Source organism: Helobdella robusta (genome assembly GCF_000326865.2).
Source record: "Helobdella robusta unplaced genomic scaffold HELROscaffold_19, whole genome shotgun sequence".
In the NCBI taxonomy this organism is placed as follows: domain Eukaryota; kingdom Metazoa; phylum Annelida; class Clitellata; order Rhynchobdellida; family Glossiphoniidae; genus Helobdella; species Helobdella robusta.
Window position 1 is genome coordinate 2,211,798 of NW_008704034.1, and position 13,958 is coordinate 2,225,755.

At 33.2% G+C, this 13,958-nt stretch overlaps 3 protein-coding genes across 3 annotated transcripts in view; 2 read left to right on the forward strand and 1 right to left on the reverse strand.

The window, feature by feature from the left end:
* Nucleotides 1-1,035: 1,035 nt before the first annotated feature.
* On the forward strand, nucleotides 1,036-3,162 carry HELRODRAFT_170990 (hypothetical protein; the record flags this gene model as incomplete). The annotated part of the gene is made up of 6 exons (XM_009016802.1): nucleotides 1,036-1,414; nucleotides 1,578-1,754; nucleotides 1,927-2,193; nucleotides 2,317-2,486; nucleotides 2,651-2,764; nucleotides 2,992-3,162. 6 exons carry the CDS (start codon nucleotides 1,036-1,038, stop codon nucleotides 3,160-3,162), a joined length of 1,278 nt encoding a protein of 425 aa, XP_009015050.1.
* Nucleotides 3,163-9,790: 6,628 nt separating this feature from the next.
* HELRODRAFT_170991 (hypothetical protein) lies at nucleotides 9,791-11,622 on the reverse strand (the record flags this gene model as incomplete). Its single annotated transcript, XM_009016803.1, has 3 exons — nucleotides 9,791-9,980; nucleotides 10,449-10,557; nucleotides 11,571-11,622. 3 exons carry the CDS (start codon nucleotides 11,620-11,622, stop codon nucleotides 9,791-9,793), a joined length of 351 nt encoding a protein of 116 aa, XP_009015051.1.
* Nucleotides 11,623-13,629: 2,007 nt separating this feature from the next.
* The window catches only part of HELRODRAFT_170992 (hypothetical protein), a gene marked incomplete at both ends in the record, with an annotated part of 2,104 nt that continues 1,775 nt past the window's right edge, over nucleotides 13,630-13,958 (forward strand). The window contains one exon of the mRNA XM_009016804.1: nucleotides 13,630-13,955. Coding sequence (XP_009015052.1) covers nucleotides 13,630-13,955 — 326 coding nt within the window. The remainder of the gene's footprint in view (nucleotides 13,956-13,958) is intronic.

Below are 13,958 nucleotides of genomic sequence, written 5' to 3' on the forward strand. Positions count from 1 at the left end.
CTCTATTCTCTCTTTCTTGCTCTCTTTTATATTGTACATTTTTTTAATTTTCCCTCTTCTCTCTCTTGTCCCTTTTCTACTTCCTCTTACTTTCTTCCTCAACCTTTATATTTCTATCTCTCCTTCTTTTCTTTTCTTCTTCTTCTCTCTCTCTCTCTCTCTCTCTCTCTCTCTCTCTCTCTCTCTCTCTCTCTCTCTCTCTCTCTCTCTACATGCAAATGAAGGATGCGTAAACAAGAAAATTATCTTAAATCAAGTGCGTTCTCATAGATTTTAATTCGAGCGAATTTAGTGATGAATGAACGAATGATCGCTAATTGCCATGCCGATGAAGCAGTGGTTGAGGTTGGCAGTGTTGTTAGTTGTCAAAAATTATTCCCGAGTCAATGATAAAAATATTTTTTTGATGAATGTATAGATTAAAAACAGATTATTTATTATATTCTCGCTAATTTACGAAAATTGTTTAAATTCATTTTCGCTTAGAAACCTTGTTGCAATATTTTAAATTCCAACTGCCGAACTCGACTGCACATCATCATACGTACTGTTGCTACATGTAAAACATGCATTCCCTCCCTGGCTTTTGAATAAACTCGTTGTGGTTATGTACATACGTTTTCCCGTGTTTTTGCCACTCGGGTTTTACAAAGAAACAATATTTAAAATAGACTCAAAAATTGATGATATTTTCTACAAATTGTATTCAACCTAGTCTTCCATTATTGACGTCATGAAGTTAATTGCCGCTACTTAATTGTTAAGATGTCCTTTTTGAAGATTTTAATTGCATTGTGTTCACTTTTTCATATCAATTTATCTTCAAGTTTCTTTTTAAAAGTTGTCGTTCATGTGGCGTTTGTTTGAATGTGTTTTTATTTCTATATAAATAATTCAAAGTTTTGATTTTTTTGTGTTTTATTGAAAAATACTTTATATAACCACATATGTAATAATAGTTTTATTACTAATAACAACCTTACAGCTAGCAACTAATTACCAAACAAACAAACGAAAGTAGATAAAGATAAAACCATGCTGCATAGAAAGTATTTCATGCTTTCATCGCCACCAGAGGTGTTTATATTCTCCAGGAATGCAACAAAGTTTATTTTCCTCCTCCTCGCTCTGATGGCCGCCTGCATGGACTGCATGCCCACCACATCCCCTGGTTACGCCATCGTTGTTGACGCTGGCAGTTCTGGCACCCGATGTTGGGTCTACAAGCTGACGCCTGTCGCTGGTAACAAACTGCCAAAAATTGAAATTGTTAACAAAGAAAAATACAAAGGCGGCATGGCGAAGCAGATCACTGAAATTAAAGCAAGTCTCGAAAAAATTGTAAAATTTGCCAAAACTCACGTACCGGCTGATCAGCATGCAAAAACTCCGATATACTTCATGGCTACTGCAGGTTTTATTTCATGTTTATAGAAATAATATAACAATGAATGGTAGTAGCCTACGTTCAATTGTTTGATATTTTTCAAAATGAAACATTTCAGAAAGTTTCCAATTTTTTCAATTTTATCTCGTCACTTTAGACTATTAATTCAGAAACTTTCAAAATTCACCAGGAATGCGGTACTTAGCTGAAAATTCGGCAACGAGTGTATTTGATTCCATTGACCACTTCCTCTCTGATCCGGCGAAGTGTCCATTTCAGCACGAGACACCAGCTCGTATTTTATCGGGCCAGGAAGAAGGAACATTTGCCTGGCTTTCTGTCAACTATCTCAAAGGAGTTCTAGATGGTGCGACGACCTTTCTGTCCTGTTATTTTACGCTGATATATTTAGTTTTGCTATTTTTCATAAAACTATATTTAAGTAACACCAATTTTTTTTTACCTAGTTCAAACATACTTTGCAAGAATTGTTTTAACATTAGCAGCAGTTTTCTAACTGTTCTTGATATATTTTTTAGATGAGACATTGAAAGACCCAACTTCGAAAACATTTGGAGTACTTGAGATGGGCGGAGCATCGGTTCAGATCACATTCGTTCCTCGATCACAGATTCTTGATAACGTCTTCCAATTCAAATTCCATCGAAATAAATTCCATATCTACTCGCACAGTTACTTGAACTATGGCCAGGAGACTGTTAGAGAAATCCTCGACAATTCAACACTTTCTCGAAACAACCGCCATCTATCCTCTAATTACGTACTTAATCCCTGCCAGATAAAAGGTAGCAAACATTTGCTCATTGTCGTTTTCTGTCTTTTGATTGGCTTTTTTTTCTGAGCGTTTAAAAAGTTTTATTGAAATTTAAAGTAAAAAAATTGAGTGATTCAATGTTTCTGCAATCAAGATGATACGAGGGCAGCTAGTGAGTCTTTGAACACTTCGTTGCTCGGCACTGGCCACTTTGAAGAATGCGTGGATATGATCCGAGATATGTTTGTCATTCCCAACAAAAACTGTGCACCTGGGCCGTGTACAATCAATAATATCTACCAGCCATCCATACCACGTAACCAGGTTGGTAGATTAATTTCTTTTTTCCAACACTCAACCCATTTTAACTATTCTAATATTGAAAATTTTGATGAATAATAATTGTTTACGTTTCACAGTTTTGCGAAAACTAATTTAAAACTGCTTTCTGCATATAATGTAACTAAATTAAGTGCTATATTATTTAGACATTCTTCGCCATCGGAGTCATTTACAAGGTTCTCAGAGATTTAGGCATCGACACAAGCAAACCTGTAAAACCTTCTGTCATCAAATACGAAGCAACTCGCTTCTGCAGTCAGGTCAGTCAACTTTTCTAGTCAACATTAAAATCAGTTCTTGGTTTATACAGTTGATATATATATATATAATTTATCAATCTCAAAAAAATAGTTCCGTTATTGATACGAACGAAGACAGTTGACTTTATAATTTATCAAAAATTTTGAAAGACAAACGTGAGATTCAACTTTTAATTGGACGTTTTGACACACACCACACACAAACACACACACAAACACACACACAGAACATACCCAGTTTAACGGACTTCCAAAAACTTGCCTGTCCGATCGGGATCTACCTTTACGTTTTGTTGGTCGATGTCTTCAAGTTTGCCGAAGACAGCGAACAAATTATTACCATTGAAGAAATTAACGGCAAAACCATAGGTGATTTTATGTTGAATGTGCTCTCATAATATTATCATCCATTCTCATGAAACATTTGATAAAATTATTAAACAAAACAACGCAAAAACTTGTGACATTAATAGATGAGTTGAGAGAGAGTAAATAATAGTTTAGTAGATTATCTTTGTGAAAGTCACATGACTTTGTCAAATTAAAAAATTACACAAAATTCTTTTTATAATCATATCGTAGATATCTTCACAATACCATTATGTATAAGGACATAAAATTTTCGTGCCATCATACAATCTACTGCAATTATTTTAGTTTATCTGTACTTCATTTCATCAGAACTGACGCTACTTTTTATCTCCAAACTTTTTAAACTAATCATTGAAGCTCCATCTAAATGAAGGGGTGCAACTGGAGGCCCCTGGCCACAACCCGGCCCGCCAAGCAGTTAAGTGGCACTCTGGGATAAATATCAAAATTGTTCAAATAATATAAAAAAAGTATCATTTATCAATCATTTTACTTGAATTCAATTCCGAACATATTAAATATAAAAGTTTTTCGATAAATATTATTAATCATAAAATAAAGCAATAGACAAAAATTTTCACCTATTTTAATCTCTTGTATTAATTTCAAAAATACTACCATGGTGACGCGTTGCGTTCATTGAATTCTTGTTTAGTGAATAAGCGCGCTTTCCTTGCAGTTCAAGTTTAGCGTTTAATGTTCTTGGTTGACAACCGACAATTTGGATACTGTTCACATACATTCACGATAATTCAAAAAAGTAAATTTTTAGAAAATTTTAATATGATTTTAAATTATTTTCTCTGCCATTTGGGCCTGAGGTTTATTCGGATTGTTATTAATATCCAAATGACAAAATTGAACTAGTGACTTGTTATAAAAGCTATTTGCAAACAAAATATATAAATCTGGACCAATGGGCAAAAAAATTATACCAGTCACCCCTGAAGAAATGTGCACACCCGTGATTTAAATAATAACAACATTTACTTCTACATAAATGTTAAAACACTCACACACACAAACAATCGTTTGCATACACACACACACATACAACCAACCTCATTTTGAAAAAATAACAGATTGGACGATGGGAGCCATCATTTACGAAGTAGAGCATGGGCCTGTTGTTGTTCGTGGAGATGAATGTGCACGCTCCCTGCCCTCACCCTTCTCATCATCATCGTCATCATCGACAACAACATCAACATCATCATCACATGTCTTGTTGTTGTCATTGTTTAGCCTGATTGCTATTGCTGAGTGCATGCTGATGGCTAGCTGGTGATGAATTTTTTTTATCTTAATTATTTTGGTGAATTTTACTAATTATTTTTTTAATCAAATTGTATTTATTTTAAAATTGTATTTATTTTTTAAAGTTTTAGTAGCAAATTTTTCCATTCCCTTTTAAAGGGATATGATGGTATAGAAGAATGCTCGAGTGTGTGGCTGATTGGTGTACGTATGGTGTGACTTGGTGAATATTTTATAATCACAGCACATTCATTTACTGTAAAGTTCTCTAGTCTTGTCTTAGCATGCAAAAGTATTTTAATGATCATTTAAATTATTATGATAATTTTAATCAAAATTAATACAAAATGCAATGTTATAATATTATCTATTTAGGTGCCGACCATAAGGGATGTCACGCTTCAAGAGGGGTGGGAGGGGGTCCAAATATTTGCGACAATTTGTGACGAGTTGAAGGGTGGTAAACGGCTTTTTAAAATAAACAAAATAATAAATAATTTTTTTCACATATATGCGCAAAATGAATATTAAAATTTTCAAGCGAGCAAATATTAATTATTAAATATTAATATGAATAAATAATTTAATATAAATATTAAAAGAGGAGTCAAATCTAAACGCCATCGTTAAAGTTTACCGCTGTGTAGGCGTTAATATTAATTAATAGTTAATATTAGTTAATATTAATTCGTTATATTTTAACAGCTAAGGTAAAGCATTTAGATATTTTATATAAACTTGTCATTCGTTATTTCGATATAAATAAAAAATAAAATGCATAGAACAATTACATTGTTTATTGACTCTTCCCCATGGGGGGGGGGTAAAGTTTTGTGACATGCTTATTTCTGGGGGTTGGTCGATTTGTGACAGTTTGTGACACAGGAGAGGGGGTCAAAAAAGCGTGACGTCCTCTATGGACAGCCCCTTATTATCATTATTAATTATTATTTATTAATTTTGTTATTATTGTTATCAAACATATTAAAATATAAAAACTTGATTCTATAGCAATTTCAAAGAGCCTTGCTAACCAGTATTATCAATATTATCACAATAATAATAATAATAAATAAATAAATTAAATTAAATGACTCAGATGTAATGCTTTTTATGGCATTTTTCGTCCTAGCTAGCTGACCATCCTCTTAATCATCATCACAACAATAATAATAAGATTCAGATTCATAATCTTCATCATCTAAATAATATTAAAAGGAAATATGATTCACTATTTTTGATCATCATCAAAATGATGATAATAACAACAAAGAATAATAAAAATTATCATTATTGATTGAATGTACGGCAGGGCAGACGTACTTAAGTTTCACCGAAAGCCGGTGCGCACTTACATTTCCGCCATGCCCTGCCTACGTCAATTTTGACGGCCAATCATCGACGAGGTTCTCATAGAAACAGAACCCCGCAGTGATAAACGGCTGCGCTCTTTTGTAACACCGGTCGTCACATGCAGCAAAGCCGACGCTGGATGCACAAGCATCTCAGCCAGGCTTGCCTTCATTGCCACTGAAAGAACAAACATAGTGCGATGATGAACGTTTGAACGTTCACATCACAACCATTTCTGAACTTCCGTAATAAACAGTTCTACAAACTAATTATGCCACCGTGATTGATTGATTGAATGAATGAATGAATGGAAAATATACAATTAGAAATTATGTAACAAATACGCTTAGAAACTAGAAACTAACGAACCAATAGTAGCAAAATTTGATTCAGATATACTGGTATTTAAGGTGATTTGCAATGTGCCCAGCTAACCAATATCTACAATCATCATCGTCATCGCCAGAATAATAATAACAATGTTAGTATGTTAGAAAACTTGACTATGTTAATAAACTTAAATATGTTAGAATACTTAACTATGTTAACAAATAAGTCTAAAAATAATATGTAAAAAACGTCTAGAATTAATGAGTTACAAAATATAATAATAATAAGTTACCAAAATTATTAACTAATTTAGATTAATTAAATCAACAGTTAAACTAATTTACATGAAACCATGCAAAAATCATACACCGTAAAATGTATATATGCATATACACAACAAAAACTGTATAAACCTCTTTATAACCGTGCAACTCTATATAGCCGCACAACTCTATATAACCGCGCAACTATATATAACTCTATATAGCCGCACAACTCTATATAACCGCGCAACTCTATATAACCGCGCAACTCTATATAGCCGCGCAATTCTATATAACTCTATAAAACGGCGCAACTCTACATAACTCCGTATAACCTTTCATTTCTATATAACCGCGCTATTCTATATAACTCTATATAACCGCGCAATTTTATATAACTTCATATAACCGCGCAACTCTATGTAACCCTGCATAACTGCACAACTCTATATAACCCTATAGAACCATGCAACTTCATATAACCATGAACGTTATTCCTAGCCAAGTAAGCCAAGCCATCCTCATTTACGTACAGATGTACCTATTTAATTGTGCGTAATGTTTGGAAGGTTTGGGTGTGAGTTTGTTTGCTGGTGTGTGTGTGTTTGTTTGCTGGTGTGTGTGTGTGTTTGTTTGCTGGTGTGTGTGTGTGCGTGTATCCCAACCAACCTCAGAAATCTTCTCCACTGCCATCTGCCATCCGAACATCATTTGACGATGACGACAATCATCCCTCTGAGACCATTAGACTTGCTAAAAATAAAATTTTCTGAATTTACCATCTTAAACGATGAAAAAAATAATTTCTGGATTAAATATTGAAAATGGAAAAAAATTAATTAACAATTCTGACGTTTGAGACGCAACCCTCACTGACTCGTGCAGCACCGCCATCTTCCGAACGGCAGAGGATTAGTTGTGTTGTTGTGCTCACCACCTGCTGGTCTGACTTGCAACAGCATCATCTCTTACAGATCAGATAGGCCGGGAAACGTTGGAGTGTTTTGGAAAAAAATAATTTGTAAAATGTTATTAACATTAAATTGCAAGATGAAAATGACGAATTCAAATAATTGTGTGTATTGTTTGTGTTTGATTGTGTGTAATGTTGTGTTTGACTGTGTGTACTGTGTGTAATGTTGTGTTTGATTGTGTGTAATGTTTGGTACGTGTGTAATGTTTGCTGTGTGTTTGATTGTTTTGTTAGTGTGTGATGATGATGTGAAACAAAAACTAACACATAACAATCAATAAATGAGAAGTAGCAAGAATAGAAGTCAGTCATCAGTCACCTACCTACCATAAATCAACGCTAAGCCCTAGCTTACCTATAACAATTAGCTCAACTCAAATCTCACCTACTTATGATCAATTAACTCATCTTAGGCCCTAACTTACCTACTTTCAATTAAACTCAACTAACTCTTGGCGTCAGTCCAATAGAGAAGAAAAGTAGAAGAAAGAGGAAAACAAACATGACAATAACACCGAACAGATGAATGTATGTGTGTGTTGTATTTATGTGTGTATGTATGTATGCGTATGTATCGTGTGTGTATGTATGTGTGTATGTTTGTGTGTGTAATGTTTTTTTTGACTGTGTGTAATGTTGTGTTTGACTGTGTGTAATGTTGTATTTGATTGTATGTAATGTTATGTTTGTGTGTAAAATGTAGTGTTTGATTGTGTGTAACATTGTGTTTGTTTGTGTGCATGGTATATGTATATGTATGTGTATGTGGATGTATTGATAAATGAGTCGGCGAACATAAAAAACAACTTTACCTCAGAAATATTTTCTGTAGCAGGCTACCATTTGAGACGCATCGCTGATTTGTCGAAAGCTGCACCAGATTCTGAATGAACTGAACGACCGGGAAACACTAGAAAGCGAATTTTCAGACATTTGGTGGAGATTTTCTTTCAATACAACTCTGCCAGTTAGTATGTTGATAGGTTTAGTCTATTAATGCTATGTTTTAACGTATAAACAACATAACGATACAACCTCAAAGAAACGTTAAGCTAATATTAAAATGCTTTTAAAGCCTTCCACCCAATATTATTATATCAAAACATAGAGCTTAATTAGGCAGGAAACGACGAAAATATAAAAAAAAAACTATCTAGTTCACAACTATTTAGTTCATTCAAGACACTATACATCGAAAACGTTGGATACTATACATCAAAAACGTTACCAAATTATACATTTTCATGTAAAGTAAAATTAACACATTTCTAACTCCTACACGAGTAAAGAAATTAATGACCATCCCTTTTTACAGAACGTACAAATGTACAGCTGTACACTATCGGCATGCCAACCAGCCAACCAGCTAGCCAGCATACATTCTATGTATCAGTTACTGCAATACTAAAAAGATACTACTACTACTACCGATACTGCTACTACTACTATCGCTTCTTCTACTGCTGCTACTGCAGTTTTTGTAGTTTTGTAGCAAACTTTTTGTTTTAAGAGTATAAAATTCCAATAATGTCAATAATGTCTCTTAAATTATTCCCTTGAGCAACAACCTTATTTAATATTTGTAGTTTGAATTAGATATCTACATACATATATATTTAATTAATAAGAAAATTAATATATATATATATATTGTATATAAATATATAATTTCAAATTACCTCTGTTGATCAGCTGTGGTCAGCTGTGGGCTCTGGCCGTTGATGATCGACTGTGGTGGTCGTTCTTGACCAACTGAATGACGTTTCAGATGAACAAAAACAAAAGGCAACTAAACTGACGTAACCAGATAATAAATTAAAATGAAACAGCCATGATTTTTCAGTCTTTTGATGCAACCTTTAATGTATTGAAAACACTAAACAAATAAACTGATATTGGACGTAAATTTAAATTTAACGTCCCTACAATGGTAACTCTCGCGAATGTATTGAGGAAATATAGTTGTGAAATACCGTTTGAGTTGTATGCACTTTTGAAGTTACTGCGGTAGAAAAATTAGTGATAATCCCTTTTTTCAAAACGTGTATGTGTACGTACACGATGAACATGCCAAACAACTAGCCGATCGGCCAACATACAATTTATTTATCAGTATTACTTATTGTGCGTGTGTGTGTGCGTGTGTGTGTGTGTGTGTTTCTGCATATGTGTTGCTACTGCTACTGCTATGCTACTACTGCTGCTGCTGCTGCTTATACTACAATCTAGTAAATAAGTTCAAAACTGCGTACTAATGCTAAAATAGATTGATTAATTGATTGATTGTCACCTTTTAAGTTTTAACCAAAAAAGATTCCAGTAAAAAATAAATAATAAAACAGCCATTCGTTATATCCACTGGTGATTTTTGGAGTAGGGCCCAAGTCAATTCTTCTTTCTAAATTTTTCATTAAAATAAAATGAGACGCTACGATGCATGTACGAAATGAATTAAGAAATGAATTTTAATGTCGGATGTCACTTTTCGTCTATTGAATTATGCTGGAACTGTTGCGCAATCTTGATTAGGTGGTGGGGAGTTTTTTTTGTAGTAACCAGATGATAGGGGGTGTCTTGTTTTGAAAGTTCATATTTCAGTAAAACGTTCACACAGTAACTAATGTTTTCATTTTTTTTCTTTTCCAGTTTTTTATTGTTCTTACGTTCTCTGTTTTTAAAATGTTTGACGAAAATTTTTCTTTTCGTTACTTTATTCAAGTTTACTTTCACGTAAGACGAACAAGACGAGAACGATCACGCATTCAAGAAAATGACGGAGGTAATGGACAGCGCGGATTGGATGAATATGTACGAACAGCCAGTAGGTTTTTTTTTTAATATTTTTAGGTTATTTTCACTAAATTATAATAATAATTCAACAATTTTATTATTTATTCTTGTTTCTCAATCAATTTTAAGCGTTATAAAGTAATGTGGGCTGATTGTTAGTTATTAGATGATGACCAATGATTTCGCTTTCATTAAATGCATCTATTTTTCACACGAAAGAGTGAACTGCCGACAATTGAGATCACACAGAAAAATGGTAATCTTGCTTGCTATTGGTTTTCAATCAATTTAGTTCTGCCCTATTTATTTAATCCGTTTGGTGTCGTGGTGAAAAACTTCTTGTCACCCTGCTTTGATCAGTATAATAACAATATTGAATTGAGGAATGTACCGTTGCCGAGTGAGATGGACGTGTGATGACGTCGAGTTCAGGGGGTTTGTGGAACCCCAGATGGCTGATGGACACGTAGTTGGTTGGATTCATTGAGTCCCTCGGCACGAAAGCTGTTTTTAGTCAACTGTCAAAGGTCACCGGTCATGAAATATTAAACTTTCACACTTATGTTATGTATCTGATATATCACATTTTCAATTCTATCTGTGCGATTGTAATAATTTCTTTTCATTTTGTTCTCATTTTTCGTAGTGTTATAGTTATTTTGACAATGTTAACTATTGGTTTAAATGTTGTTTAACTGGGATTTATCGAAATGAAAATGATATTTTTGAAAAAAATTTAACGCGTTTTTTGTGTCAAAAATTTAAACCTGTTATTGCGTCTAAATAGCGGGTTGCAAGTATGTACGACGTATTTAAACTTTTCCAGCTTATTCTTCCCTACCTACATAAATTTATTCATGTTTTCTGTACTGTTTGAAAAAGATCTCACTGTTAATTTAAGTTCGATTCGCTTTTACAGTTTCTAAATTTTACCATTTAAAGTTGGTTTACTACTTCTATATTACCTTTCCAGGTGCCAACTTTTGACAAAGTTTCATACAATTTATCAACCCTTCAATTTTCCATTCTTTTAAAGACCGGACCAGAATTTGAAAGTTTTATGTTATTTCGTATCTCAACTGTGAAAAAAAACTGCCGCTATTCATCCATTTCCATCCATCTATCCATCCATTCATCTTTTTATTCATCCATTTTTAATTTTTATTCATTCGTTCTATCCGTCTATCGTCTAGCTCGACACACCTGCATCATTCTTCTTTCTCTCGCAATAATTTCGAAACGGAACTTGAAGCGTTCATCTTTTTTCTCCTCATCTTCCTCCTCCTCTTTCTCATCATCATAATTATTTATTACGTCACCATCATCGTCGTCATCATCATCATTTTTTTCATCATCATCCTTTTTGTCGTAATCGTCTTAATCACCACCATCATCGTCATCATCACCATCATCTTTTTCTTCTTCCTTCTTCTGTCATCAGTCCATCCTCTCTCGGCAGATGACTTACTTCCGTTCCGGAAGTCAATGGACATCCGCCATCTTGATTTATAAGACGCCATTTTGTTTGTTGTTTATTTTTCTAGTAGCGAGAACTTGCCAGATATAAAAGAAATTGTCCAAACGTGCTGAAATTATTTATTTGTTTTTGCTATTTTTTCTTATTTTGTTTGTATGTTTCATAATTTTTCCGTCAATTAATTTATTTGCTGTATTTTATTTAAAATAATATTTCTTCAAACCCTAACCAACAAAAAGACAAACAAATAAGCAACTGAAACTTAATAAGAAAAATAAAAATTTACCAAACAATAAATTTTCAATAAGTTAATTTGCAATCCGTGTGTATGTAGAGCACAAAATTTAATTTGTGGCATTTGAAAGCATTGCAGATGTTTTAGGGGCTTAAACTCAAAGAAGCTACGTTTATAATATTACAAAATGATTGAATGAATGAATAAATAAACGAATGAATGAATCTGCAAATGAATGAACGAACGAATAAAAGAATGAATCCACCATACGTATTCTATGACGAAGTTGTCACGTCACCGTTCTTTCTTCAAAATTTTCACAAACTCATTGTTGTTGGTGTTGTTATTATTATTACTATGGTCATCATCAACGTCATCATCGTCGTCGTCATCAACGACAACATCATCTTCCTCATCATCAGCAGCAGCATCGTCAGAAAAATCATCATCATCACCATCACGGTCATCATAATCATAACTCTCCAAAGAATAACTAATATTTCTAAACACACGCGGTTGAACTTCTGTATATATTCTGTTCCATCTAATTAACTTTCCACCTGTCCAACCCATGTATATATATATATATATATATATATAGTGTATAATTGTATTATATATTAATATATTATGTTTAGACTCCACCCACAATGAATCTCATTGGCTGAAGGAAGTCCGGAGGATAACCAATGACGTTTTAGGAAGCGGAAAAGCTTGGAAAACTTGTCATCTGCCTGATCATTGTGTTTTTGTTCTTATTTTGGCTCTTATTGTTTCTGTTGTTTAAAAAATTATTGTTAATTCTATTTGCACGTTGTTGTATTTATGCTTTTTTTTTGCTTGTATGTATGTGAATAATTGTTGTATGAGTGTTGTTTTTGCTTGTATGTATGTTTGTATGTATGTATGTGAATGATTGTTAGTTCGTTAATTTATTTATTAGTTTGTTATCCCGTTTTGATATGTTTTTCTGGTTATTTTTTAATACGATTGTTTGCCTTGATCGTATGTTTCAATTGGTTCGTCCATTACAAATTGTATTTATGCTTTGCCAAAAATGAAAACATGCTTATTTTAACATACAAAAAACACACGCGAGTTCACGCACACACACACACACACACACACAAATGAACTACTGCACACGCACAGACACACAGACACATGCACAGACACACACACATCACACACATCCAACTACTATTATAAATAGTGTCCGGTCTGCGCTCGTTTCGCTCCTAAGATAATTCTAAGTGGAAAAAATTAATTTTAAAAATTTCAAAATAATTAATTTGATTATGTGTATGGAAAAAGTGAATTATTTTGATAAGGCAAACGATCTATAGCGAGATTATTAATTTGATTTTATGTTAATTTATTTGAAAAAGTTTGAAATTCTATACATATATATGTATATATATGTGTATATATGTTGCTGTGTAACACCAACTTTAACAACGCACATAATGTGTACATATTAAAACGAAATTTACAATTTTATTGACATTACAATCCTCACTAACAACAAAATACGTTAACATCAACAACAACACTAATAACAACAACAACAGCAAAAACAACATCAACAACAACATTAATCAAACAGCAACAGCAACAACACTAACAACATCAATCTAACAGCAACAACAACAATCTAACAACAACAGCATCAATCTAACATCAACAAAAACATCAACAAAAACATCAACAAAGACGTCAACAAAGATATCAACAAATTTTTAAATCACGTGATTAACCAACCCGACGACAACAAATACATTCTAGCCTGTATGTAGTGTTCCGATTTGCTAAACAATGCCAACTTTTGCAGACAAAAAAATACTATTTGGAAACAGTTTTAACAACAGCAACAACAATAACAACAATGACAACAACAACAACAATAATAATAATAACAATAGTGACTACAACAACGACAATCAACATTACTGGTTTTTACAGCAACATCAACAGGAATTGTTCCAACGACAACAGCATGAGACGTTGAAGGACATTTTTTCAGGATCCATCAAAAATCAGTTTAGAACATTTCATAAAAATTCATCATCTTCGTCCTCGTCACCATCCCTGTTTACATCGTCGTCGCTGACGTCATCGTCGACGTCATCAACTGTCTTTTCGTT